General features: G+C 58.2%; 2 protein-coding genes across 7 annotated transcripts in view; one reads left to right on the top strand and one right to left on the bottom strand.

Annotated features, from left to right (window-relative positions):
* Positions 1 to 25546, bottom strand: part of Bcor (BCL6 corepressor) — a 91913-nt gene that overhangs the window by 44036 nt on the left and 22331 nt on the right. For 4 of the 6 annotated variants that reach the window (XM_047536228.1, XM_047536226.1, XM_047536227.1 and 1 more), the window contains exon 1: positions 357 to 1107. The exons of the other annotated variants lie outside the window; for them this stretch is intronic. The gene's annotated coding sequence lies outside the window, so the exon portion shown is untranslated. Of the gene's footprint in view, positions 1 to 356; positions 1108 to 25546 lie in introns of those variants that run through there. 6 annotated transcript variants of the gene reach the window in all.
* LOC124971427 (collagen alpha-1(I) chain-like) lies at positions 195 to 13017 on the top strand. The gene is made up of 11 exons (XM_047535209.1): positions 195 to 376; positions 1234 to 1341; positions 1461 to 1947; positions 2403 to 2520; positions 7557 to 7774; positions 7921 to 8758; positions 8981 to 9193; positions 9786 to 9918; positions 10538 to 10649; positions 11674 to 11880; positions 12004 to 13017. The coding sequence occupies exons 1-11, from the start codon at positions 195 to 197 to the stop codon at positions 13015 to 13017; spliced, it is 3630 nt and encodes a 1209-aa protein (XP_047391165.1).

Below are 25546 nucleotides of genomic sequence, written 5' to 3' on the forward strand. Positions count from 1 at the left end.
GCGGCGACCGCGCTCCCGCGCAGACACACACAGGCTGCAAACTTCCACTCCGCGAACTCCCCGCTCTCCTCCCAGCCCCCCGGGAGGCGGCAGGCCCCCTGCTGCGCCCTCCCTCCCTGGTGCCTCCGCGGGGCCGCTTAGGTTGGCTGCATTTCTAATAACTTGCAGCTATGAAATAAAAACGAAAGCGAGCAATGAAGCTGAAGGAAAGCGCGAGGCAAAAGGTTCGCGGGGTACGCGAGAGTCGGAGGAGGAACCCGCGAGCGGCGGGGGCCCCAGAGGAGGGGGCCGACTGCAGCCCGCGGCGCGCCAGCCCGCCCGCGGCCTCCCTGGGGAAAGGTGTTCCGGGCACTGACCTGAAATCCCCAGTCGGGGAGTAGGCAGGGAGCCTGCGATCCGGCGCTTTGAAGTTTTCCCCGGAGCAGAGTCGAGGCGGCGAGGAGGAGCGAGGGGCGGCTGGCTGGGTGGGAAGTGGTGTGCGGGGTCGGGGGCAGGCGACGCTAAGGAGCGGAGAAGGAGCCGGGCCGGGGAAGCGCAGCGAGCAGCAAAGTTTGCCGTCCCCGGCTGCCCGCAGCCCGCTCAGGGCGCCGCGCTCCCTCGCCTCCCTCGCCGTCTGCTGCCAGCCGGCTGCCCTCGGGGTCGGCCCCGCCGAGGGGTGGGCTCTCAGCCGCGTGGGGGTGGGGCGGGGCGGGGCGGGCTCGGAGCCTCAGGGCAGGTGGCGACAGCCCCGCGCGAACCTCCGGGCTCCCGCAGCTGGACTGGACTCCGCCTGGCTCAGTAGCTCCCGCGCCGCCGCTGCCGCCCGCGCTCGGGCAAGAGCCCCAGCGCCATGTTGACGGTTCGCCGCGAGCGCCCGCTCGGGCTGGGTGTGTGTGTGTGTGTGTGTGTGAGAGAGAGTGTGTTGGCCAAGTCGTCCCTGCGCGGCGACAGCGCGGCTTGGGCTCTCCGCCCGGCGGCTCGCGGGCTCCCCCTCCGCCGCCGCCCGCCTAGCTCCCGCTCTCGGTCGCGGTCTGGGCTCCGGCGCGTCTCCCCCGCAGCCGCCGAGCTCCGCCCGCGTTCAGCGAGGAGCGCAGCTCTGCCTCACCTTGCCGCTGGGAGCCCGGGCTCCGTCTGCAGCCGCACGCCGCGATCCCAACGCGTCCCCCCTCCCTGGTTCCCTCCTCTTCCTCCTCCCCCTCCCTCCGCCCGCCCTCCCTCCCTCCCTCCCAGCAGCCGCCTCCCCTCCCCCCGCAGGCGCAGCGCTCGGGCGACAGCCGCCGCCTCCAGCTCTCGCAAGTTTGAGCTCCCCCAGTCTCCGCTCACCCTCCGTTGCGGCGCCTCCGCGGTGGGGTTTCGGGAGGGGTGATTCCCCAGGAAAGGTTTGCTCGAGTTTTCCCGGTCCGCATCGATTCCCAGCCCGGTGCGTCTGGGCCGGACCACCTGGGTGGCACCCCCCGAGTCCCTTGCCGTCCCCTCCCCAGCTCGGGCCGACTTGGCTGCGCACACCCGGCCAGGACGCACGTCCTGGGCGAGCCGGAGACCGACTTGGGCGGCGGCGGAGGCGGCGGCGAGGGCGGCCCGCAGAGCCCGAGCCGAGGGGATGGGGGCCGCGGGGGCAGCTCTCCCAGGCGCGCGCCGAGACTCCCCTTGCTACCCAGAAGGCCAGTGGAGGACCGCAATTACCATAAAGCGCCTCGCACTCCGCTCAGCCAAAGCTGTCAAACCCCAGCGGCAGCCGCCACTGCCGCCTCTCGCCACCAGCGCTGCGCTCTCTCGGCCTCGCGTCCCCTCCGAAACCCGGCAGAGCCTAGCAGTGCGCGTCTGCGCCCACCCCCACCCCAGATCGCCCCTTCTTCCCGGAGGAGCTCGTTCCCATTTCGGCGTCCAGAGCTACCTGAAAACAGCACCCCGGGCAACAGTGGCTGTTCCGCCCTAACTCCGCGGCTGAGTTCCCCGGACGTTTCAATTGTGTGGGAATTGTTAGGAGGCGGGGGGGGGGGCGGGGGGAGGCGCAGGGAGCAGCTCTTGGGGACACCAGGAGGCGGGGGAGGGATAGGGGAGCAGAGATCCGCCTGAATCTTTCCCGGTTTTTCGGCACGTCACGGTCTACCCCTCAGATGGTTGGAGGGTCTGCCCTGGCCCCTCACCCTGGCTTCGGGAGATTATCTCCCGCGTTTTATTTTCCTTGGCAGGGAGCAACTTTTGGCTTACACCGTTCGCCCCATAAATTTCCACTCGGTAACGTCGTGCTGATCGGTGCTCGGCGGCGGCGTACAGCCTGCACCCGCAGCAGTTCAATTCAATTGACACGTATTGAGCTTCTCCAGCGCACCCGGCGCGGCGCTGAGCGCGGGTGGGGGGGCGGGGGCAGGCTGGCGGGAGGGGAAGCGGAGAGGCAAGGTTCCGGCCTCCCGCGAGCGCAGAACCTCAAGGGCGAGCGAGAGCCCCAGTTCGCAGAGCTGGCGGGAAGGGGTGAGAGTGGGGGAGGGGTGTTCCGGCCTAACTGCTCCCAGACTGGGGGCTCGGACTTGGAGGCCAAAGGTGACCCCACTGGGCTGCTAGCAAGGGTCTTTTTATGTGGGGAAGGGGGTGGGGTGTCTGTTCTGCCTAAGGACAAGATGGTGCAGGCTTGATGAGAACATAAATCCGAAATGGAGGTGGCTTGTAAATCCACACGGAAAGTTTTTAAATATCCTGGAGTGTCCCCATGCCAAAAATAATCAAAAGCATCTCAAGTTGATTACTAAGTCAAGGTCAAGGCCCAAATCAGCTCTAGCTAGCAGATATTTTCCCTTTTAAAAAGGAGACTACTGAGTGGGACTGATATGGGGTGCAATTTTATTCATTCTGTTTTAGTTCTCAGCACATAGTTATAAAAACAGCCATTCTCAAAGCAGAAGTGAAACATCTCTACCGTTTGAAACCCGAAACTTCGGGCAGAATTAAATCTTCATGCTCCAGAGCTGCTTGTAACAACTGATGCAAAAGACAGGCAGGGAAGGGCCCCTGCCAGCAGTGCCCAGTCGGGCTGGGCCGCCAACGCTTCCAGGACCCGCGCCTGCAGAATGGAATGCACGTCCTTTTCTTCCTGGTCTTTCTGGGGTGGATATCTTTGCAAGCTAACCCACACATTTTTTTAATCTCCGGTAACAAGCAGAAAGACACCTGGACTATTATGCTGTAAAGCTATTTTTTATAAAGACATTTTAGGGCCAGACATTAAAAGTTATTAGACTGAACGCATGCGAGTTACAGACACAGCTGGAGAAAAGGCCGCTGGTTGTGTGTTGTCGCAACATTTCTTTTGAAGCGACTTCTTTTATTCAAAACAAGTCTAAAATAACTGGGAAGGCTGGCGTTGGGTATTTGTGGGGAAACTCTGTGCATGCGGTTCCAGGCGAAAAGGCCGCTGTGGGCTGGGCGGGAGAGCTGGCCTGGGCGAGTGCGGAGCGGTGCCAGGCTCTTCCGGCTCGGTTAGGCCGCACCGCAGAGGCCCTGGCCCGGTGCCCGGCCACCTTCTCTCCCCTCCCCTCATCTCCCCAACTCTCCCCCCCAGGCACAGGCTTTTCCCGGAGTTCCTAGTGGCATATAACTGTCCAGAACTTTTGGAAAATCCAGGAGCTGACCACGGAGCTTGCTGCTTCTTGGACTCCTGTGGCCTCCCGGGGCTGCTGACAAAGGGGCCTGTTTGTCTAACTTTAAGTCCTAGAGTTAAAATGAATGGAGGGGGGTGCTGTAAATGCAAAGGGGCCCGTGGTGAGGGCTGACTGCAGGAGAAATTTGATGCTGGAGACAAACAGGCCAGTAAATTCGCCTTTGACTTAATTTGCTGCGTTCACCACCACCCCACCCACCCCCCTTTCCCAGGGCCTCCCCTCCGCGGCACTGCAGGATGGGCTGGTGGGATTGAAGGGTTTCTCCTCCATCTCTGAGGGAGACATTTTCCAACTCCGTGGGATTTTAAAAATATCTTATTAAGGGAGTCCTAAGAGGCCTGAGTGGGGGGATTGACTCACTGGGAATTAAAATGTGGGATTTTCCCGAGGCGCCCTAAGGCGAAGGAAGAGGGAGGGCAGGATTACACCTATTGGCCTGGTTAGTTGGAATTGTTCTGGGAAATAGAGGCAGCGAGCTGTCGGAAGGCAGTCCGCTCTTGTGGCCGCTCTCAGGAGGGGGTTCCAGGAGCTGGGGACTCTAGGCCTGCAGTGTGTGCGGGCTGTCTGGCCCTTCCCCTGCTCCCTCCTCCTCTGCCCTCCCACGAGCCCCTCGGGAGCTGACCTGGGGGTCAGGCGGCTATACCAGGCACTCGGGAGGGGAGGATTTCAATAAAAGCAGAGGAGGAGGCGGAGAGGGAGCCAGTGCAAGGGAGGGGAGGCCGTGTAGCCAGTGGAGAAATAAAGAAATAGGCGCTCAAATGAGAGGTGCTCGAGGTGGAGGGGGGCTGCCCCTCCTCGACCATCCCCCTCCCCATGAAAGGGTCCTGTGGTTATAACATGTGGCTGGACCTCAGGCCCCCGAAGTCCATGCTCTGCGGCTGCAGATTCCAACCAGGTTCTGTAACTGGGCAAGCGACTTGGAGCTTCTGGGTTCAGGCCTGGTTGCCCTTTGCAGGTCAGGCTGACTGTGCAAGACCTGCCAGGGCCTCTCACACCTTTGGCCATGCCCAGGCCTAGGGGAAAGGCCACGAATCCTGTGCTGAGGTCCCGACCTGTGTTGGGGGGAACCCTGGGCTCCCAACATGGTGTGTGTGTGGGGGGGGTTGTTAACAAAGTAGAATGGAAATCCTAAAAGCTCTATAGGCTTCTGATGGCCCTCCTCTGAGGCTGTTCTCAGGCCTATGACACTCAACATTGGCGTAATCAGGACTCAGGGTGGCATCTGAATGGGTACAGACAATGTATTTTCACTTTACATAATGTGAGGTAGTCTTTTACTGTTCACCATCTTTAAAGATACCCGCACACCCACACCTACAGTCCAGTCGTCTGGTCATTCTGTAAAAGAACTCCGGGCTTACCCAATGGCATTCTAAAAATAAAGACACACTGGCTCACCCTTCCAAGAGCACGCATGGCTTCTGCTTCCCTTTCCAAACTCATACGGGGTCAAGATGGGAGGCCTCTCCTTGTCCCAGAGATTTCACTAATCCAGAATCATCTAAAGGTAGCAGCCTCTGGGCAGAACACTGCCGAACTTGGGGTTCACCATGTTGGAAGATGGCTGCTCTTTCTTCTGCCTGGCCTTTGGAGGGTCGTTGAGTGTTTGGGGGAAGAAGGACCAAGGAGCAGGACGGACATGGTTCCCAGGAACAGTCTGGATTGGATTTGTGTCAGGACCTGGGCTCCTGCGAGTGGGGCCTGCAGGATGGTTGGGTGCCAACTGGATGGGCACACATACAGGAGGCTTCTGGGTGTCCCCTGCACGGCCTGTCCGAAGTTTGAGTGCCTTCGAAGCCGCCGCGCAGGCCGGATGCTCCTACAGATAAACCCGGACGCCACGTCCCGCGCGGGTGCTTACTTAGCAAGGCGCCTCCTGCGCATATTTTACGCGGCTGGGGGCAGTGAGTGGGAACCGCAGGGAGAGGGGGCGGGGAACCGTCAACTACTCGCCCCGGACTCAGCTTGCCCGCCTCCGGCCCCAGCCATTTTGTATCCAGCTTCCCTCCTCCACTTCCGCGGGGACCCCGCGGAGACTCGCCACCCCGAGCCCTTCCCGGGCACTGCCCAGGGACTGGAGGGCTTTGGAGGCTCCGTCTGCCCCTCGCCTACTGCAGGAGGGGAGGGGAAGGCCAGCAGATGGAAACGCGGCGCTGATCTGTCTCTAAACACCTCTGAGCCCACCCGCCCCCCTCCAAAGTCGGGCACAGAGGTGAGTGGCGCAGGGTGGTTGCCTTGGGAAGGTCGCAGCCAGGAGCAGACCTCTGGGCTCGTGCAGAGCTGGGGATTCCAAACGACTTAATCTGCAGCACATTTTAGCCGCTCCCAGTCCACCTCCCGGGCCACTCAGCTCTGCCTCCGCCCCCCGTGCCTCCCCATCCCTGCTTCTCCAGCGCGTTAGCAGCGGTGGGGCTGCAGGGTGGTTTGTGTTGCGAGGCCTGACAGAACCTTCTGTGTGCGGCGGAGGGAGGCGGCTAATGCATAATGCACAGCGCCTGGAAGCCCGGCCATTAGCGGCCTGTCGGTGACACAGACAAACGACTGAGAGGGAGGAGATCCAGCTCGCTCTGGAGTTTAAATATACCAGCGTGGAGGGGAAACGCCATGATTTAAAAGTGTGTGTTTGCAGACACTCGCATATATTTTAATGATTTCCAGCAGGCTGTGCGCCCCAGCCTCGCATCCCCCCTCCCCAAAAGGGGAATGCGTATAGAGGAGGGGGGTGGAGGCAGGGAGACCTCAAGCCGAGACCCTCCGCCAGCTTTCGAGAGGTTGGTAAACGCAGTGCTGAGAAAGCCAGGCCTGGAGAAGCCGCTGGAACCAAGGCCATCCTGGATTTTTTTTCCTTCTTTTGCTTTTTTTTTTTAAAAAAATCTGGCCATGGGGCCTTCCAGCCTCGACTGGACCCTCTGTGCTGTTCTAGAAAGCCCTGGAGAAAAGAATAAACCCTGCCATCCTCCCTTCCCCCAGGAACCCACATTTTTGAATCTTCCTTTTCTACTGACAATCCAGAGACCTCCTTCCTGCCCGTTTAACACACCAGTGTTTTTTAGCAATTAAGGCGAGAAGGGGGTGGGGATAAAGATAAGCCAATTTTTTTTTCCGCCATGCAAGTGTGAAAGATAAGATAAGGCTAAGCTGGGGCAAAGCGGCTGCTTACAACCTCCCCTCAGCGATTTTGATCGGTCACTTCTTATCTCGCAAAAATGCTCCTTTTCGAAAACTGCATCAAAAAAAGAAAAAGGCTGAAGGAAGGCATTTTCATTTGGAAGTGACATTTAAAACCCACCTCCCCTCCACCAGCAACCCTCGCCCCACTGGCGAGGCTCCCCAGGAAAAGTCGCACCTCTACTGCAGGGTTTCGGGCTTTCTCGTGGGGGAGCAGGATTACTAGTGTAATTAGGCTGAATAAAACCAGGGATGCGTGATGAGGATTTATCCTGCATCCAACCCAAGCCCGCAGCCGCGTTGTCCTCCTCTTAGTTACTGGTCGATGTTTGTTTCGCCATCCCGCTTCTGTGTTGAAACTGAGTAGGTAGTTCTATTTGGGAGGGTCATGTAACTATGTCAACAGGAGGTGGTTGTTAATGCGAAATAAGAAGAAACTCTGCTGATTTTTACAGGCCCCTGTCAAGGGAGGAAAAGGCATCACCCGCCCCAGAATCCGAGAACTCTAGCCGAACCGGACTCTCCGAGAGTTTGAAGAAATCCTTTCTCCCCTCGCACAGGAATCTCACGAAGGGATTTCCGGAGGACTTTGTATTTGTTGAGGAAGGTTTCGGTACCGGACTGCAGGCCCGCAGGGCGGCCTGCGAATTCCCCCCGGGCCAGCTGCTGGCCCCAGATCACAGACATCAAGAAGGGCCTGCCCCCAACCAAGCTGAGCGAGCCCCTGCCCACCTTCGGCTCCTGCCCCCTCAGTCCCCATCCCCCGTGCCATTCCTGGAGCCCGGCGTGCGCGAGGCTGCTCCCTCCGGCCAGGCTGCCAGACCCGAAGCCCCGGGCCGGCCACAGACGGACTGTCCCCGGGGAGCCGAAACCGCCGGGCGGGGAAACCCCTCCTCTCGCCCTTCCCCGAAAAGCCTGGCCGCGGCGTCAGCGCTGAGCGAGCGGGCATCCGCTTGACAGCCGGGCCTCACGTAAGGCCCACACGCGTCCCATTAGTCAGCCCGAGTTCCCCTCGGGCAAGCCGTCTGGCGCGGCCCCAAGGCCGGGCGCGGGCGGGAGGGGGTGCGGGGCCGCGACAGGCAGGGGGCAGGGGCGCGGGCTGTGCGGGGCCGGGCAGGCGCGGTTCCGCGTTCCTGGACCCGCGGGTAAGCTGAGCCGGCGGGGCAGGCCGCTCCCTGGCTGGCGCCGGGGCGCCGAGCTGCGCTTCACGTGCCCGCCATATCAGCGGCGGCGGCGGCGGTGGCGGTGGCGGGGAGGGGGGCTGGGAGGCGCGCGGCCGCTCCCGCGGTGTCCCCGGCCCCCGCCTCCCTGCTGGGGGCTGGGCCGGGACCACCCCGCGGCCACCATCCCCGCGCAAGCCGACAGCCGCCTAGCCAGACACCCAGAGGCTCCTCGGGCGCCGCTCCGAGAGCTGTGCGGCGGCGGCAGCCGGGGGAGGGTGCTCCTCGCGGCCGCCCCGGGAACTTCCCGGCCGCCCCGCCGCCGCCGCCGCCGTCACGGGGGCCGGAAGCCCTCGCGCCGCCCTGAGAGGCCTCCGCTGGCCCCCAGGGCTGTTCCAGACGAGGGCTGGCCGCACGTCACCCCTGCTCCCTCCTCGCCACAGGCACACTGTCCGCGCCCTGGGTGTCCCCCATTTAAGCCAGAGCACCCTGCCCGCGGTCCGGCGAGAGGTCCCTCAGCGACCGCCAGAAGCACGCCCCCTCCCCCTCCCAGCCCCGCAGCTGGGACCGGAGGGGCGCGGAGCCGCCACTCCGGCCGGGCAGGAACACCTGCTCCCGGGCCCTGCAGCTGGGCGCGTGGTGCTGGGAGAGGCTGCCTACTGTTGTGTGCAGAGATCGCGGAGGAGAAAATGGGGCTCCGAGGCTCCGGGCCGGGAGCAGCCGGCCCTCGGCCACCCCGCCTCCCACCCCCCGTGGACGATCAAGCCCAAAGCCAGAAGGCCTGCCCAGGACCCGGTTTCCTCTCCAGGGTCGAAGGGCCACCACCCTGGGCTCCAGTTTCTGGCCTTAAGAGGTCGTTCGCAAGACAGATGGGGTAAAACCTGTTTTGGGAGCCTTCCCAGTGTCCGCCCCCGCGCTCCGAACCAGACACTCATCTGCCCCTCGGCCCCACTCTAGCCCCGGGCGGGGAACGCGAGTAGGTCAAGGCGGCACCAGCACCTCCCCCCTTCCCCACAGGGACCCACAGTCTGGTACTGGGCTTCGACTTGGCCACCGCGCGTGGAAGAGGGCGGGTGACCCCCATCTCCTCTGTGCCCGGAGGAGATCGGGCGGCCCAGCTAACCTGCGCGGCTGGCCCTGCCTCACCTCCCCCCCGTGCCGCCCTCCCCGACTCTCCTGGCCCAGGGCCCGGCCGGGGAAGGCGTTGTTTTGCCAGCGGGAGTCGAGCGAGTGCGCAGAGAAAAGCCTCCCTGCTCTAATGAGAGTGCACACAGCGCTGCAGCGAGGAGGATGATTACCCGGCGGGCGGGGGGCGCGGGCCCGGGCCGCGGGCGGCGTGTGCGGTGGCCCCGCGGGCCCGGAGTCCCCGCCTGTCTGGCTGCTAATCGCACGCTTTCTGCTGTTACGGAGGCAGGCGGGAGCCGGCGGCCGAGCCCAGCGCCGGCGACTCGGCGGGTGACACGGAAACATGGCGCAGCGCCCCTCCCCCGCCCGCCCTCCCCGCTCTCCCGCCTCCCGCCTCGCACTTCCTCCCGCCCGCGCGGCTTTTGCAGTTCTAATGCTCTGCTTTCGGCCTGGCACCATTACGCTAGCAGCCGCTTCTCTGCGGCCCCGCGCGTCTCTTTCCCCTTTGTTTTCGGGGTCTATAGAAAACGTTTGCTTTTGTCCTGAGCTCTCGTTAAACCAAACTTGTGGTGGCAACGGAAGGCGGCGAGGGCGGGGAGGGGCCCGGGGATTTTGGCAGCAGCGGACCAGAGCGTGGTGGAAACTTCTCTCGCTGGGTTCCCCACCACCCGCCTTCCTCCCCCTCCGCCCCCCCCAGAGCAGCCGGCCCGCCGACGCTTCTCCCGGGAGAGGCCCCAGCACTCCAGGAGGGAGGTCTGGGACGCAGGGACTGTGCGCGTGGGTGAAGGGCCCACGGTGCGTGCCTGTGAGCCCCGAGTTGGGGGCACTCGGTGACCTCGCTCCTGGCAGCCTTCACTGGTCTGCCTCTCCTTCCCTCTGGTCATTCGGGCTTTGTGTCTCAGCCGGTGGAGAAGGAAGAGGAGGGGAGAGAAAGTGTTTCTTGTGTGTGGTTTTTATTTTAAGGGCTTATTGGAATCCCTCACCCCCAACTGCACAGCCTCCTCCTTCAGAGGATCTAGGGCGAGGAGGGGGAAACGTGGAGTCCACCGGGAAAGGATCGAAAACCCAGCCCTGGAGGCTGGGTCGTACTCTGCTGGCCAGCTCAGCCACACTCAGATCGGGCGGGGCGACCCTGCAGGGTGGGGGACGCGAGGGTCAGGTCCCTAGATCCGGAGACGCCAAGCCTCCCTCCCTTGGGAGCGAGCAGGAGCCCCACCACCGCCACCCCCTCCACACACACGGCGCGCTCCCTAGACCGTCGCGCACGCCGTGGCTCTCCGCACCGGAGCTGCTCAGGCGGCAATTTTTTAAGCCTGCAATTAAGCGAGGCGTCGCCGTGTCCTCTGCTAGTGTCGATCCTGTCAGTCGCACATGGCCTTGGTGCTCCGGTCCGAGGCCCCGCGATTAGTCACAGGCTCGCTTCGCTCCTTCCCTAATCCGCCTCTGCAGGCAGCCTGGGGACGCGGCCGACTTGGCGGCGCTGGCAGGGAGCCACCGCACGCGGGGCGGGCCGCCTGGCCAGTGCCAGCCCCACTGTGCCCTAGCCAGCGCGGGCCCCAAGGTGCGGGCTTGGCGCCCCCTCCTCCCTTACCGCCCCCTGAATGGGGCGGCGGCGCCCCTCCTCCTCCCGCCCCTCTCCCGGGCCTGCGAGATCTATTTGTGTGGTGTCATTTGCATAAAAATAGGACAAGTGTTTCAGTGCGTTCGAACGCGGGAGGCGAAATCCTTATTGATGTGTCTGTGTGGAGCCTTCGGTTGTCGGAGCGGTTTGATTTAGGGTGTTTGTGTTGCCTTCTACGAGAAATGAGAGGAAATCCTGCGCAACGCCTTCGGCGGCCAGGGCCCCCCGGAGCACCCCCCTGTGCGCGGCTGGGAACCGTGCACCGCTTGGGCCCTGGCGCGCCGGGTCCACAACGAGCAGGTTGAGGGCCAGGCGGGCGGCCCATTATGACTCATAAAACCGGGCGGCCTAATCACCAGCTGCCAACCCATTTACATGTGGCGCTTCCCAATGCTTCCTTCGCCCAGGCCCGGCCTCCCGCGGGTTCGCCCCGGACACGACTAGAGCTGCCCAGTGGGAGCTAATCAAGTGGCCGCTCCTTCCCGTCGGCAGCCCGGCTTCCCTTCCTAGGAGACCCCCTCTCTCTCTCCTCTCTCTCTCTCTCTCTCTCCTCTCTCTCTCTCTCTCTCTCTCTCTCTTCTCTCTCTCTCTCGGCCTCTGCGCTATTCGCCAGCAACTCCTCAGCTTGGACAAATAGCTGGGAGGGCGCCGGCCTCGCGGAGCCAGTAAATCAATCATTAACTCCCTGGCGAGGCCAGGCCAAGGGAGGGAGCGGTGGCCAGAGCCGAGTCTGCAGGGCGAGCGCAAGGCCCCCACCCGGGGTTGGGAGGCATCCACGTGCTAGCCGACAGGGTGCGTGAAGGCAGGTCCCGCCAGGACCTCCCGGTCCCTTCCAGAAGCCTCCGCCCGCAGGGCCTTTCAAGCCCGCACCTTGCCTCGCCGGGCAGGTCGGGTTACTGCGCGGCCCTTGGGCGGGCTTGAACATTAACGAGCCGCCTCGGGCCTCGCGGCCTGCTCTCCCCAGGAGAGCGTGCCGCGCTTGGGCAAGCTCCTCGGATCCGACCGGGCTCCTCCAGGCTCCGGCTTGCCAAGCCAAACTGATCGCGCCCGGTGTGGACCAGTCTCCCTGCGGCACCCTCTCCCCGGAGCCCACGGCGGGGCCGGCATTCAAGGAGTTAAAAGCCCCAGTTCGCCCCGGCTCCTCGGCGGCGTGGAGGAAACGCTGATCAAAGTGCCTACAGGGAAGGAAACACATGCACGCTAGCGCCCGGGTCGAAGCAGGCCGACTGGAGACCGCTCCAGAGCCGCCCGACTCGACCCGCTTCCCACACTCCCGGGAGCACGGTCGCGGCAGCGGCGCTGGCCCGCGCGATTCACCCGGCGGCGCTCTGCGCGCCGAGGCCGGGAGGAGGAGGGCCAAGGGGGCGGGAGGCGAGCCCGGGCTGCGCGCCAAGAGGCCCGGAGCCGCAGATTAGTCACCCCTCGGCTCGGCGCTCACGGGTGCGCCCGGGAACCGGGAGGGCAGGCGTCGGCCCCGCGCAGCCGGGCTCCCGGGGCCTCGGCGCCGGTGCCCCCGCCCCCACCCCCGCGCGCGCCTGGCGCGGCCGGCTTGACTCTCAGGAACTCGCGCAGCCGAGATCCACTTGTCAGTTCAAGGGCAGGACAGAAACTCTGCAAGCCGAGTCTTGCGAACAGGAAATTTCTCATTGGCAAGGTGCTGCCCATCCCCCACGCCGGCTTCAAAACAAAACAAAACCCCAGCGCGAGCGGCCAGCGCGCCCGGCCTCTGCCCGCCGGGCCCGCGCCCCTGCGCCGCCTCGGCGACCCCCGCCTCTGCGTCCCCCGGCCCGGGGTCGAGAGCTCGCCGAGCCCCGGGGCCCGAGAGCAGGCAGCGCCGGCGGCGGCGAACACACAGACTCAGCGGACGGGCTCGGCTCGGGCCCCGCCGAGGGTGATCGGCTGCTACCCTCCGGGGCCGCGGCCGGGGCGGGCGGGGGCGCGGGGCCGGGAGGCCCGCGCCTTCTCGGGCCGCGATCCCCGCCGAGCGGTTCTGCGGAGCTGCCGGGGGTCGCCGGGTCAGCGGCTCCCTGGAGGGGTGGGGGCGGGGAGGCCGCGCGGCGCCGCCGACTCGGCGAATCCCGCTGCGGGAACCCGGGAGGGCTGCGAGCTCGGCCTGGCAAAGTTCCTGTGGAAACTCCATGTTTTGAAACTCCAGCGGCGTGGCGGAAGGAGGGGGCCCGGGGAGCGCGCGGGGGCGGCCGGCACCCGCTTCTCGCTCCCGGGGAGCCGCGAGGGCGGGGAGGCCCGGCTCCCCGAGCCCGATCTTTTGTGTGCCCTCTTCTTCCTCCTCACTCTCAGGGAAATTTAGAAACCCGTCTTATTTACTGAATTCAGCCGGGAGAGGAAGGCTGCCTTTTGGGGAACCCCGATGTTCAGGGTAATTTCGTATTTGACACATGTAAATACTTAGTGCTCTCAGGTAAGGTCAAATTATTTATCATCTTAATTTATATTTCAATAGGCCTACAATTTAGAGGCGCGAAATGCCTCCTTATGAATCATTATGGTCTATTAGGGGAAGTAATGTATAAACAGCACTGTTTGGAGGGAATCACTTATGTTGACATTTAAATGGCTCCTCAATAGTTAAAAAAAAAAAAAAAGACATTCGAGTGCCTTTGATTAAATGTACAATTTACAAGACCATCAGCAAAGCCATCAGGAATATAAATTCTTCTTGGGATTTTTATTTCTTTCCAATTTTTAGAAGGGCTTCCAGGACGTGTCATTTTAATCCCTATGAGGAAAATGTACAAATTTCAGGCAAAATATCATTCTCTCCCCCAGCTAATGTCTTCTTGAGGAACCTCGGGGACTCTGAACAAACTGAGCAAACTCCACCAGCAGCTCCCCCCAAGGGGGTGGGGAGTTTCTAGGTGGCTGCACCTCAGGCGACACAATCAACCACTTTCAAACAATATTCCAGAAACAGCCAGTAGCTTCCCTGCTGGTGTCCAACCTTTCTGAAGGCCTGTGTCCAACCATCCATCCTGGTGTCCCCACAGCACCCAGAGCAGGGCCTCCCACAGTTTTAAGTCATCACGCACCCGCTATGTCACCTTCTCAGAGGCTCTTCCTGGCTGCTGCTACCCTCGCCCCTGTCCTTTGGGGAGGGGCATGGTTACCGCAGGGCTTCTCCATGCCACTAGCTGGGATTACAGGCACGCACCACCCTTGCCTGGTCTATGTGCTACTTGCTGAGGGACCCCGTTGTATTCATTTGCTTGAAACAGCTCCCATCTTTAGAATGTCCTTCCTTAACCCCCATCTCCTTCCCTGCTCCCTATCTATCTGTTTCCCTGTACAGCTGGACTTTAGATTTTTTATTCTATCTATCTATTAATCCACCATACTGGGGATTGAACCCAAGGGCACTACACCACTGAGCTGCGGCCCCAGCCCTTTTTTATTTTATTTTGAGACAGGGTCTCACCATGTTGCCTAGGCTGGCCTTGAACTTGCAATCTTCCTGTCTCAGGCTGGGATTACAGGCTTGTGCCCGCCACCAAGTCAGGCGCCAACTGCACTTTTTGAAAAAATGTGTCTATGTCCATGTGGCCATTTCCGCTTCCATACTGGTGTTCATTCTAAAAATTAGCTTATTTGAAAGTTATTCTAAGATATTGGCTAAATACAGCTTTGTTTACAAGAGCACAAGATTAGAAACAACCTAAATGTCCAGCAAGGACACGATGCCACCGGTGGGTGCCACAGGCACACAATGGGAACTTCTGTAGCTATTCACAAAGTCCAGATCTGCTCTGTGTGCTGGTATAGAAAGACCCCAGGGCATATGACTAAGGAAAACACATAGTTATGTTACCGTTTGTATAAAAACAATGTGGGGAATACAGGCTCATGTTTGTGTGCACATTAAAGACCTGCAGGCTCCTGGCCGGCCCCCCACCCAGTTCTTTGCATAGTACATACCACACAAGCTGTTCTGTGCTTCACCTAGGAAACTTATTGCTACATCTTGCAGTTGGATCTCTGTGTGCTTGTTTTCAGACGGGGTCTTGACCTGGGTCCAGGCTGGCCTGGAATTCCTGGACTCCAGCAATCCTCCTGCCTGAGCCTCCTACTCAGCCTCCCAGAGACTACAGGTGCGGCCAGCCTGCAGATCTTTTCCATCCGGCATCGAGAGGGGCCTTGTCTGTATCACAGCTTGTGGAATTTCACTGCACAGATGCACTATTCGCCACACTCTGACCCACACCCCCTGATCACTCTGCAGAAAGTCCTCAGGGTCACCAGTCACTTCCCTGTTGCCAGGAGTGGGGAGGCCTCATTCCTTGCCTGCCTTGGCCTCTCGCAGGCATTTGGTGCCCCGGATGACTCAGGCCCCGTTTGAACTGGTCCCTCTTGGTGGCTCTCAGATGCCATGGTCTTCATCCTGGCTGCAAACCTATTTCCTTCTGGAAATACCACTCACTTGTTGATGACTCTTAAGTTTGCTTTGTTCCTAGTTCCAGGCCCCCCATAACAAACTGCAGACCTGATATCTCTACTTGGCATCCACACTCAGCTTGGTAAAACTAGCTAACATTTACATAGCGCTTGATAGGTGAGCACTTTATATAAACTGACTCTGAATTCTTACAACTCTCCTACAGGGTAGGTGGAGTCACTATCCACATTTTACAGATGAGGAAATGGAGACAGGTTATAGAACATTCCTGGGAAATGGCAGCGCTAGCATGCGATCCAGGCAGCCCTCTCTCCAGAGTCAATGTTCTTACCCCAATCTCCCCGATGGAGGGTCAAACCCAGCGGGGCTCTACCACTGAGCTACATGCCCGGTCTTTTTAAATTTAATTCCGAGACAGGGTCTTGCCAGGTTCCCCAAAATGGCCTTAAACATGTGATCCTCCCACTTCAGTCTCCAGAGTATCTGGGATGACGGGCATTTGCCACTGTGCCCGGCTCAGAGTCCACACTCGGGCTGGGTTGTGGCTCAGTGGTAGAGCACTAGCCTAGCATGCATGAAGCCCTGGGTTCGATCCTCAGCACCACATAAAAATAAAATAAAGGTATTGTGTCCACCTACAACTAAAATACACACACACACCTCTCTTTGCCAGATGTGGTGGTGCATGCCTGTAATCCCAGCGACTTGGGCGGCTGAGGTAGGAGGATCCCAAGTTGAAGGCCAGTCTCAGCAACTTAGCGAGGTCCTAAGCAACTTAGCAAGACCCTGTCTCTAAATAAAAAGTAAAAAGGGCTGGGGATGCGGCTCAGTGGTTAAGTGCCTGGGTTCAATCCCTGGTGCCCCCTCTCCCCCCAAAAATGACCTCTCCTTCATCTCCCGCCTCCCCTCCTTCCGTTCCACGGCAGGGCTGACTGTACTTCCAGGCATTCGACCCAGTAAACATACTTGTACATCCACCTCAGGCTAGGCCACCACCTTCTCTCCTCTGGATCATTATCCAGGATCCTTATTCCAACGGGTCTCTGCGGCACCATTACCACTCTCCTGCCGTCTATCTTCCACATGGCAGCTAGAAAGTTCTTTCAAAAATATGTCACGTGTCACTACCCCACTTGGAAGGAAACCCAAACTCTTTCACAAGGTCACTCCTTCCCCTGCCACTTGGTTCCTGCCACTGTCTGTCTTACCCTCTGAGAGCCAGACACACAGGACCATAGGGTCTTGGGTTCTCCCCTGGTCAGTTAGGTCCCCAACAAGACTGAGTGCTCCATATGGGCAGGGCGTGTCATCGCCATGTCCTAAGCTTGCATCAACTTCCAGCAGTGAAACCGGATACACAGAATGTTTCCAGAGTACTGTTTCCGGCTACATCCCCACCCCCAGGGCCCAGCGTGGTAGCTGCAATGGAGATGCTGAGAGCAGACCTGATCAACGATAAACTGTCACGCGTTCAAGACACTAATGTTCTGTATAATGGGCAGAGAAGAAACCAAGTTCAAGAGCGCACAAAGTTGTGAAGCTGGGCAAACGGGCAGGGGAGGGTGTGGACTTGCAGCCAGAGACTGGGACAGTTAAGCAGGAGGCTGGCGTAGCCGTTACCTTCCGGGCCTGTGGGAATGGGGGGCATATGCACAGGTCCTTCTCTGTCACAGGGACCCAGGTAGTCGGATCCTTACTAAGTGCTGCAGAATGTCATGCCCAGAAGATCAAAGAGGGCCCCCCCTTATCAAAGAGCAAGACGAAGTCCCCCCTAGAGTACCTTGCCTACTGCCAACCACTTGGTCCTTACTTCATGACAGAAGATGGGTCTGCCTTTCTCCTTGAGACCCTCAGGAACCCAAAGTGTGGGCTCTGGTCCCAGCTGACCTCGGGCAATTGAGTTATCCCAATTCCATGTCGTTTGATCTCATGACAGTAACTGTGTCACTACGCTGCATTTCATGGTGAGGTAAGTCTTTTTCAACAATGAATAATTCTTACATGGTAAAAATAGCTACTGCTTTTTTTTTTGGAACCAGGGATTGAACCCAGGGGTGCTCAGCCACTGGGCCATAGCCACAGCCTTCTTATTTCTTATTTTGAGACAGGGTCTTGCTAAGTTGCCTAGGGTCTCACTAAATTGCCGAGGCTGGCCTCCAACTTGCGATCCTCCTGCCTCAGCCTCCCGAGTTGCTGGGATTACAGGTGTGTGCCACCACACCCCACACACCCGTCCTTATTGAGGATGTTTTCTTCAGTTACTTTATTAGGCACATTTCCAAGTTATCTCACTTTCACCCCAAAATAATCCCATGGGGTAGGTTTTACTATTCACATTTTATAGTCGAGGACACCGAAGCTCTTAGAATTGCCCCCCCCCCCAATATATGGCCAATCTAGCAGGAAGTAGCTACAAGGGTTCCGCCCGAGTCCAAACTCGGTTCTTTCCTATAAAGTACACAGTTTGGGGCTGGGGAGATAGCTCAGTCGGTAGAGTGCTTGCCTTGCAAGCACAAGGCCCTGGGTTCAATCCCCAGCACCGCAAAAAAATAAAATAAATAAAAAATAAAGTACACAGTTTGCCTCCCATGCACATGAACTGTCCCCCCAAATGTTAAACTCTTTCTGGGATCAAGTCCTACACAGCTTCTCCAACCAGGTCCTTCTGGGGTCAGCCTGGCTACTTGCCAACTGCAGTAAATATCATAAAAGGAATTTCTTTCTTTCTTTCCGGGATCAGCAGGTCTCAGCTGATCGGTCTTGTTCTCCAGGATTTATCATCTGAATAAAGAGTTGCCTTCCTCCCTGGGAGGCCTTGGAGAATGAGCAGAATCTGTAGCTGTGTTTGGAAAGTGTCCTAAAGTGTGGCTCAGTGTTGGGAGAGAGTCACTTGCGCTCTTGTCACGGGGAGGAACATGGGCAAGAAGAGACTCCACCTGCAGCTCTCAGAAGAGCAACAGCGAGAACGGATCCGGCCCTTTTGATCTGCCCAGCGCAGTTCTAAGCACTTTACAAACACCGCTCCTCTCTATAATCCAGCTAGCCTTTCATCCCCACTTCACAGATGAGGAAACCGAGGCTTAGACGTGCCTGCTCACCTGCAAACTCATCATCCTATTCCCAAAGCCCCAGTTTGTATCCAAGTTGTCACTGGTCCTGCCATCATGGTGTGACACTGGCGACTGAATTCCAGACTTGCTAGGCACCTTGGTTTTCTCTCCATTTCGAAGGGCTGACCCGAATGCAGGGTGGTAATGCCCTGTTCCTGGACAAAGCGCGTGGGGCAGCCCGGCGGACGCCCTTGTGGCTTCGGTACCAGTAGCTGCGACAGGACCTTTCTGGCCTGCTGGCGGGCACAGGGAGCTCCGAGGAGAGAAGATCAATCTGGAAGATAATTTCGTCCCATCTTCCCTCAGACCAGCCATTGTCCTGTGCTCCCGGTCTGCAGGCTGTGATTAATGCACCGCCTCTTCTCTGCAGAGTCTCCCTTTGCTTTTGGGCTTGATTTTCCAGCAGTTGCCAGTTTCTCCTCGGCAGAGAGTAAATACTCCCAGGCTGGAGCACAGCCTTTGGAGCTGCTCTGACAGTAGGTGATGTTACTGTTTAGAGTTCAAAGCTAACCCGCCACCTCCACCAATTGAGGCCTAATCCTTTAATTATTCTCAAAAGACCAAAAATAAAGATTGCAATTAATAGGATCACGCAGTCTATTCCTCATTTATAATTATATATTATTATTTTTCTCCCTACTTTGTTCCAATAATGATTTAAGGCTGCTTCCAAAGATACACAAAACCCGGCAAAGATAAATAGAAGAAGTAGGACATGAATTATAATGTCACGCCTGCTGGCGACATCTTTGCCCCATTCCACATAATAGCACTGAATTCATAGCGCCTTTCAAAAATGAGGTAATTCAGCTCTTTGGGTGGCAACACTAAGCTCTTTGTAAAGTGAGAGGGTGGTACACAGTCACAGAAAGAACCCTGAAGGGGACGGGAGGTCCAGTTTCCAATGCTGGCTCCCTCAGTGCATGGCCTTGGGAAAGTCACTCAGTCTTGGTTCACTTTGCGTTGCTGTAACAAAGTAGCTGAGGTGGAGTGTTGTATGAAGTAAAGAGGTTTCTTTGGCACACGATTCTTGTAGCTGGAAGGTTCAAAGAGCATGGCACTGGTGTTCTGGTGCGGGCTGCCCGGCGCATCACAGCATGGCAGAGAAGCAGGAAGGCAAACAGCCTCAGGCAGAGGGACGAGAGGAAGGTGGTGGCTTGGCTGTAAGCGGCGCATTCTCATCCACTCCAGAGACCTGCATGGATCCCTTCTCAAGGGCTGTCAGGACCCAATCACCTGGCCACCTCCCCACTGCCGCCACTGCCATAGCAGGACCAAGCTTCCAGCACCTGAATCCTCGGGGGACACACGACTTCCCAACCCTAACCTTCACCCTCTCTGGACTGAGGGTGCTACACTTCTCAAAGGCCTCCGCCAATCCCTGAGCCCCTCCGCCCTTCCAGCCTCTCTCTCGTCAAGGGCATCGTCCTGGGGGAAGGGGCCAGTGCTGTTGCCCAGCCAGAGCCCCTTAGAGGCCACCACCAGAGCTGTGCTTGCCCAGCAGGGTCTCCGTGCCCCCCCACTCCCTCTCCCTCTCTCTCTCCCTCTCCCTCTCTCTCTCCCTCTCTCCCTGTCCCTCTCCCTCTCTCTCTCTCTCCCTCTCTCCCTCTCTCTCCCCCTCTCTCTCCCTCTCTCCCTCTCCCTCTCTTCCTCCCTCTCTCCCTCTCCCTCTCTTCCTCCCTCTCTCCCTCTCCCTCTCTTCCTCCCTCTCTCCCTCTCCCTCTCTTCCTCTCTTCCTCTCCCTTCCTCTCTCTCCCTCCCTCTCTCTCTCCCTCTCTCTCCCCCTCTCTCCCTCTCCCTCCCTCTCTCTCTCTTCCTCTCCCTCTCTCCCTCCCTCTCTCTCTCTTCCTCTCCCTCTCTCCCTCCCTCTCTCTCTCTTCCTCTCCCTTCCTCTCTCTCCCTCCCTCTCTCTCTCCCTCTCTCTCCCCCCCCTCTCTCCCTCTCCCTCCCTCTCTCTCTCTTCCTCTCCCTTCCTCTCTCTCCCTCCCTCTCTCTCTCTCTCTCTCTCTCTCTCTCTCTCTCTCTCTCTCTCTCTCTCCCTCTCCCTCCCTCTCTCTCTCTTCCTCTCCCTTCCTCTCTCTCCCTCCCTCTCTCTCTCCCTCTCTCTCCCCCCTCTCTCCCTCTCCCTCCCTCTCTCTCTCTTCCTCTCCCTCTCTCCCTCCCTCCTCTCTCTCTTCCTCTCCCTTCCTCCTCCTCTCCCTCCCTCCCTCTCTCTCCCTCCCTCTCTCTCTCTCTCTCTCTCTCTCTCTCTCTCTCCCTCCCTCTCCTCCCTCTCTCTCTCTCTTCTCTCCCTCCTCTCTCTCCCTCTCTCTCTCTCCCTCTCTCTCCCCTCCCTCTCCCTCTCTCCCTCTCCTCCCTCTCTCTCTTCCTCTCCCTCTCTCCCTCCCCTCTCTCTCTCTCTCTCTCTCTCTCTTCCTCTCCCTCCCTCCCTCTCCCCTCTCTCCCTCTCCCTCTCTTCCTCCCTCTCTCCCTCTCCCTGTCTTCCTCCCTCTCTTCCTCTCCCTCCCTCTTTCTCTCTCTCTCCCTCTCTCTCTCCCTCCCTCTCCCTCCCTCCCTCCCTCTCTCTCACGCGCACACACACAACCTTCCTGGATGACTTGAGAGGACAGAACTTGTCTTCTCTTTCTCCAAGGCAAGGACTCCCCTTTCAATCTCTAGAGAGTTTTCCAGAAGAGTGACCTGGGTAGCAGAGGACGTCCTTCGGGGAGGCAGGGAGTCCCACCCTGCCAGCCTTCCCAGCACTTTCTCCCTCCTCCTTCCTTCGCTGTGTGCTGCTTTCTTTCCTCACCTTGCCATTTAAGACACTAAAGGCCCAGCGAGGTGGCGCGTGCCTGTAATCCCCGGGGCTCCGGAGGCTGAGGCAGGAGGATCGCGAGTTCCAGCGAGGCCCTGTCTCTAAATGAAATACAAAAAGGCTGGGGATGTGGCTCAGTGGTTAAGCACCCCGGGCTCAATCCCTGGTTGTCTCCCCCCACGCCCCCAGAAAAAGATACAACCTGGCTGACTCTTATCTCCCCTGAAGGACTTCTTCCACTTCTGTATCCCCTGCTGCACCTAACGCAATGTTATCATTCGCTTAAAACACCCATATTGTCCTCTGAGCCACACAGAGTTGCTGTTGACTCCCCCGCCCCCACTGTCTCTACTAGGGCTCCTCTGAGCTTTTCCTGAAGTATTTATTCCACAGACCAGAGGGAATTCCAGGGGCCCAGCCTGGATCACTTGCCTCATTTGAGAGGCTGCTTCTTTTGGAAACTGCAAGCACAGAAGGGAAAGGTTACACAAAGGAAATCAGCTTCAAACACTGTGCAGGACAGCTGCTTGGGAGGCTGAGGCAGGAGGATCGCAAATGGAGGCCAGCCTCAACAACTTAGCAAGATCCTATCCTAAAAGAGACTAAAAAGGGCTGGGGGTGCAGCTCACTGGCAGAGGGCCTCTGAGTTCAATACCCAGTATTCCCCCTCACCCCCACCAAACAAAACTGCAGAAGGATTCCATTTTCCAAGTTGAAAAATGGGCAGAGACATTAATCTAAGGTGTGAGAAGTTGGACCAAGAGTTACCCTTGGAGTGGGGAGCACAGTGGGGGATTCTGGGGGACTGGGAGTGTTTTGCATGTTGATCAGGATGCTGGTCACATGGGTGTGCTCGACTTGTTGAAATTCATCAGACTTAGGGTTTATACACTTTTCTGTGCGCTATACTTCAATAAAATGGTAACAAATCAAGAATCCAATAAATTATTAAAAGTAAACAAATGGAAGAGAATAAGGCTTAAATTTACATGCCTGCTCTGGGCACAAGATCTCACAGCAGGAGTGTGTAGATCCTCCGACTGGGGTGCTGGGAGGGGACAGTACAGTTGTCCTATGGGCAGTAAGGAAGCAAATGTTAAAATCACATGAACCCTACCAGGGAACGGTGGCACACGCCTGTAATACCAGCGACTCTGGAGGCTGAGGCAGGAGGATCACATGTTTGAGGCCAGCCTGAGCAAATGTGTGAGGCCCTAAGCAACTTAGTGAGACCCTGTCTCTAAATGAAGTACAAAAAGGGCTGGGGACGTGGCTCAGCGGCAAAGCACCTCTGGGTTCAGTCCCCAGGACCGAACAAACCAACACACAGGTGAAGGAAAGCAAAGGATCTTTCTCTTTTGGCGGCAGCGCTGGGGTGGAACCCAGGGCCTCCTGGGAGGCAAGTGCTCTACCCCTGAGCCACATCCCAGCCCCGCAAGCAAACTTTCTGCTCCACTGTGCGGCTCAGTCACTGCGAGTCTCTCCTGTGGTCTGCCTGCCTTCTCCGCGGGCACACCCCTCCAGCGCAAACCGGTGCTCCAGGTGGTCTGAAGGTGTCCCCCAAAGTTCGTGTGTTTGAAACGCAATCCCCAAAGTCATGCGCGGATGGTGTTTGAAGGTGGGGCCTTTGGAGGTGAGTAGGGTTAGATGGGGTCACCAGGGCAGGGCTCGAGATGGCTTTAGCTTTGCATTTGGGTTGTTTTTGTTTTTTGGTACCAGGGACTGAACCCAGGGGTGCTTAGCCACTAAGCCACATCCCCGGTCTTTCTTTTGTATATTTTATTTCAAGACAAAGACGAGACTTAGTAAGTTGCTTAGGGCCTCACTACGTGGCTGAGGCTGGCCTCCAACTTGCCATCCTCCTGCCTCAGCCTCTTTAGTAGCGGGAATTTCAGATGTGCGCCTGCGCCTGGCTTTTAGGAACAGAGACCTGAGCGAGTACCCTTGCTCTGTCTCAGCATGCGATGACCCTGCCACGTCAAGATACAGCACGAAGGCCCACAGCAGATGCCAGCAACATTCTCTGAGAATTCCCAGCCTCTAGAACCCTGAGCCAAGAAAACTTGTATTTGTTTTCTTCCTTTCCTCTGCTCCCCCCGGTTTTTTTTTTTAAAACCCAAGGCCTGAGCTACACCCCAGTCCCTAAATTTCTATTCTTTATAAACTACCTGGTCTTGGTGCACACCTATAATCCCAGCGACTTGGGAGGCTGAGGCAGGAGGATTGCAAGTTGGAGACCAGCCTCAGCAACTTAGGGAGACCCGGTCTCAAAATAAAGGGATAGGAGTGTAGATCAGTGGTAGAATACCCCTGGATTCAATCCCCAGTACCAAAAAGAAATTAAAATTAAAACAAAACAAAACAAAAAATCTACCTCATCTCGGGAATGTTGTGTAACAGAAAATGGCCCAAGCCACTGGAGTTGTCATTGTCCCCTGCACTGTGGCCCATGCATGCTTCCCTCCAGGAACATCCCTTTCCCTTCCACCCCTTGACCTTGCCAGTCCTCCCTGCCACCTGACCCCTCACCAAAGCCTGTTTTCCTTCCTCTCTGCAGCTCCAGGAGTCGCCCATTGCCTCAGCATCCGGGGCTCTGCCGGCCCAGCACAGCCTAGTGCCCAGTATGCGGTAAGGACCTCCAAACTGGTCCCCTTTACCTGCTCCTGCCCCTCCGCCGTTCCCTTCGTGAACAGCAGCCTGCAGACCACGCTACACAAAGGGTGGGCTACTAGGGCTGGAGGCCATTCTAGGAACGCGACACACCTTGGGAACAAACCAGACGCTGGTCCTCCAGGCACAGATATCCCAGCAAGACAGAGAGGGTCCAAAAAACGATCAAGGTTGTTAACAGGTCAGGAAATGACCTAGGATGATGGATGGTGGGCACCTGTAATCTCAGCGGCTCTGGAGGCTGAGGCAGGAGGACCATGAGTTCAAAGCCAGCCTCTGCAACTTCGCGAGGCCCTAAGCAACTCAGCGAGACCCTGTCTCTAAATAAAACAGAAAAAGGGCTGGGGATGTGGATCAGTGGTTAAGCACCCCTGGGTTCAATCCCCGGTACCAAAAAAAAAAAAATGGGCTCAGGTAAGGGGCATCAGGAAGCAAGGTGAGGAAGAAATTTGCAGAATTCAGGCTTGCTGGGAGAGGCTTCCTTGAGAAGCGAGATGTGTGCAAAGACTCAAAGGAGGGGAGGGAGTGAGCCAAGTGGATTTTCATGGGAATAGTGTTGCAGGCAGAGAAACTGGCAGTGCAAAGGTCCTGTGGCAGGAGCGTGCCTGCCGTGCGTAAGGAACACCAGGATTCCCAAGTGGCCAGATTGCACAGTAGTAGGAGGATGGCCGCAGGAGTAAAGTCAGAGTGATGGAGCCCCAGCAGCCGTCACTATGCAGATCAAGACGAAAACCTGAGCAAGCCCACCAGCCCTGTGCGGGCCCATCAGACACCTTCGCTCTGCCTTTCTATTTCCAGCCCCTTCGCACATCGATCAGGGCCTCCCTGGGAGCTGGCCTGTGTCCAGACTCCCTCCACCTCCTGTCCCAGTCACTCAGAGACCTGTTCAGACAGTCCTTCCTGCCGTACCCCAGACTCTGGTCCAGACCAGGTTGTCCCCTGCTTCGCCCCTCCCCCACCCTTCCCTCCACCACAGCCTGAGTGCACAGCCATCTGGCACCAAGTCTACGCGCGGGCTTCTTTCGGCTCATGGACTATTTGATGGCTGTTTCCTTTGTGCCATGAGCTGTCCTGAGTGCCAAGGTCCCTACCCTCTGGGAAATGACCGTACACAGAAAAGCAAGTGAAGAAGGCAACTTCCGACAAGTTCCACAAAGATGACACGGCAGTGTGGCCGAGAGTGGAGGGAGGGAAGGTAGCTAGGATGGCCTGGGACTCCAACCTAAGAAATGACTTGGAAGCCAGGCTTGGTGGCGCATGCCTGTCATCCCAGCAACTGAGGAGGCTGAGGTAGGAGGACTGAAAGTTGGAGGCCAGCCTCAGCAACCTAGTGAGGTCCTAAACATCTCAGTGAAGCCCTGTCTCAAAATAAAAAATAAAAAGGCTCAGGGATGTGGCTCAGTGGTTCAGGGCCCCTGAGTTCAACCCCCAGTACCAAAAAAAAAGAAAGAAAGAAAAGAAAAGCAAAAAGAAATGATCTGGAGCCAAGAAGGCACCAGCTGGATGAGTCGGGGGAAAGAGAGTTCCAGAAAGGCAATGGCCGTGCACAGGCCCTGAAGAGACGGACCCTGGAGTCTGTGAGGAAGACAGAACAGTCCCTAAGGCTGAAGCAGAGTGGGACAGGAGTTCCCCGTGCCCGCGCCTTTGTGAATTGTGTGTGGCATAATCTAGAAGCTGACCTCTGCCTTTGCTGAATGAAGGGGTACATATTCCTCTCTCTCTGTCTCTCTTTTGACTGGAGATGGAACTTAGGGCCTCACACATGCTCAACATGCTGTCCCACTGAATCCCCTCCCCAGCCCCTGAAGGTGGAGACATTTCTTCTCATGATCTCCTGCAGGCCTCTGCGGCCCTC

The sequence above is a fragment of the Sciurus carolinensis genome, chromosome X (assembly GCF_902686445.1).
Source record: "Sciurus carolinensis chromosome X, mSciCar1.2, whole genome shotgun sequence".
NCBI classification, from domain to species: domain Eukaryota; kingdom Metazoa; phylum Chordata; class Mammalia; order Rodentia; family Sciuridae; genus Sciurus; species Sciurus carolinensis.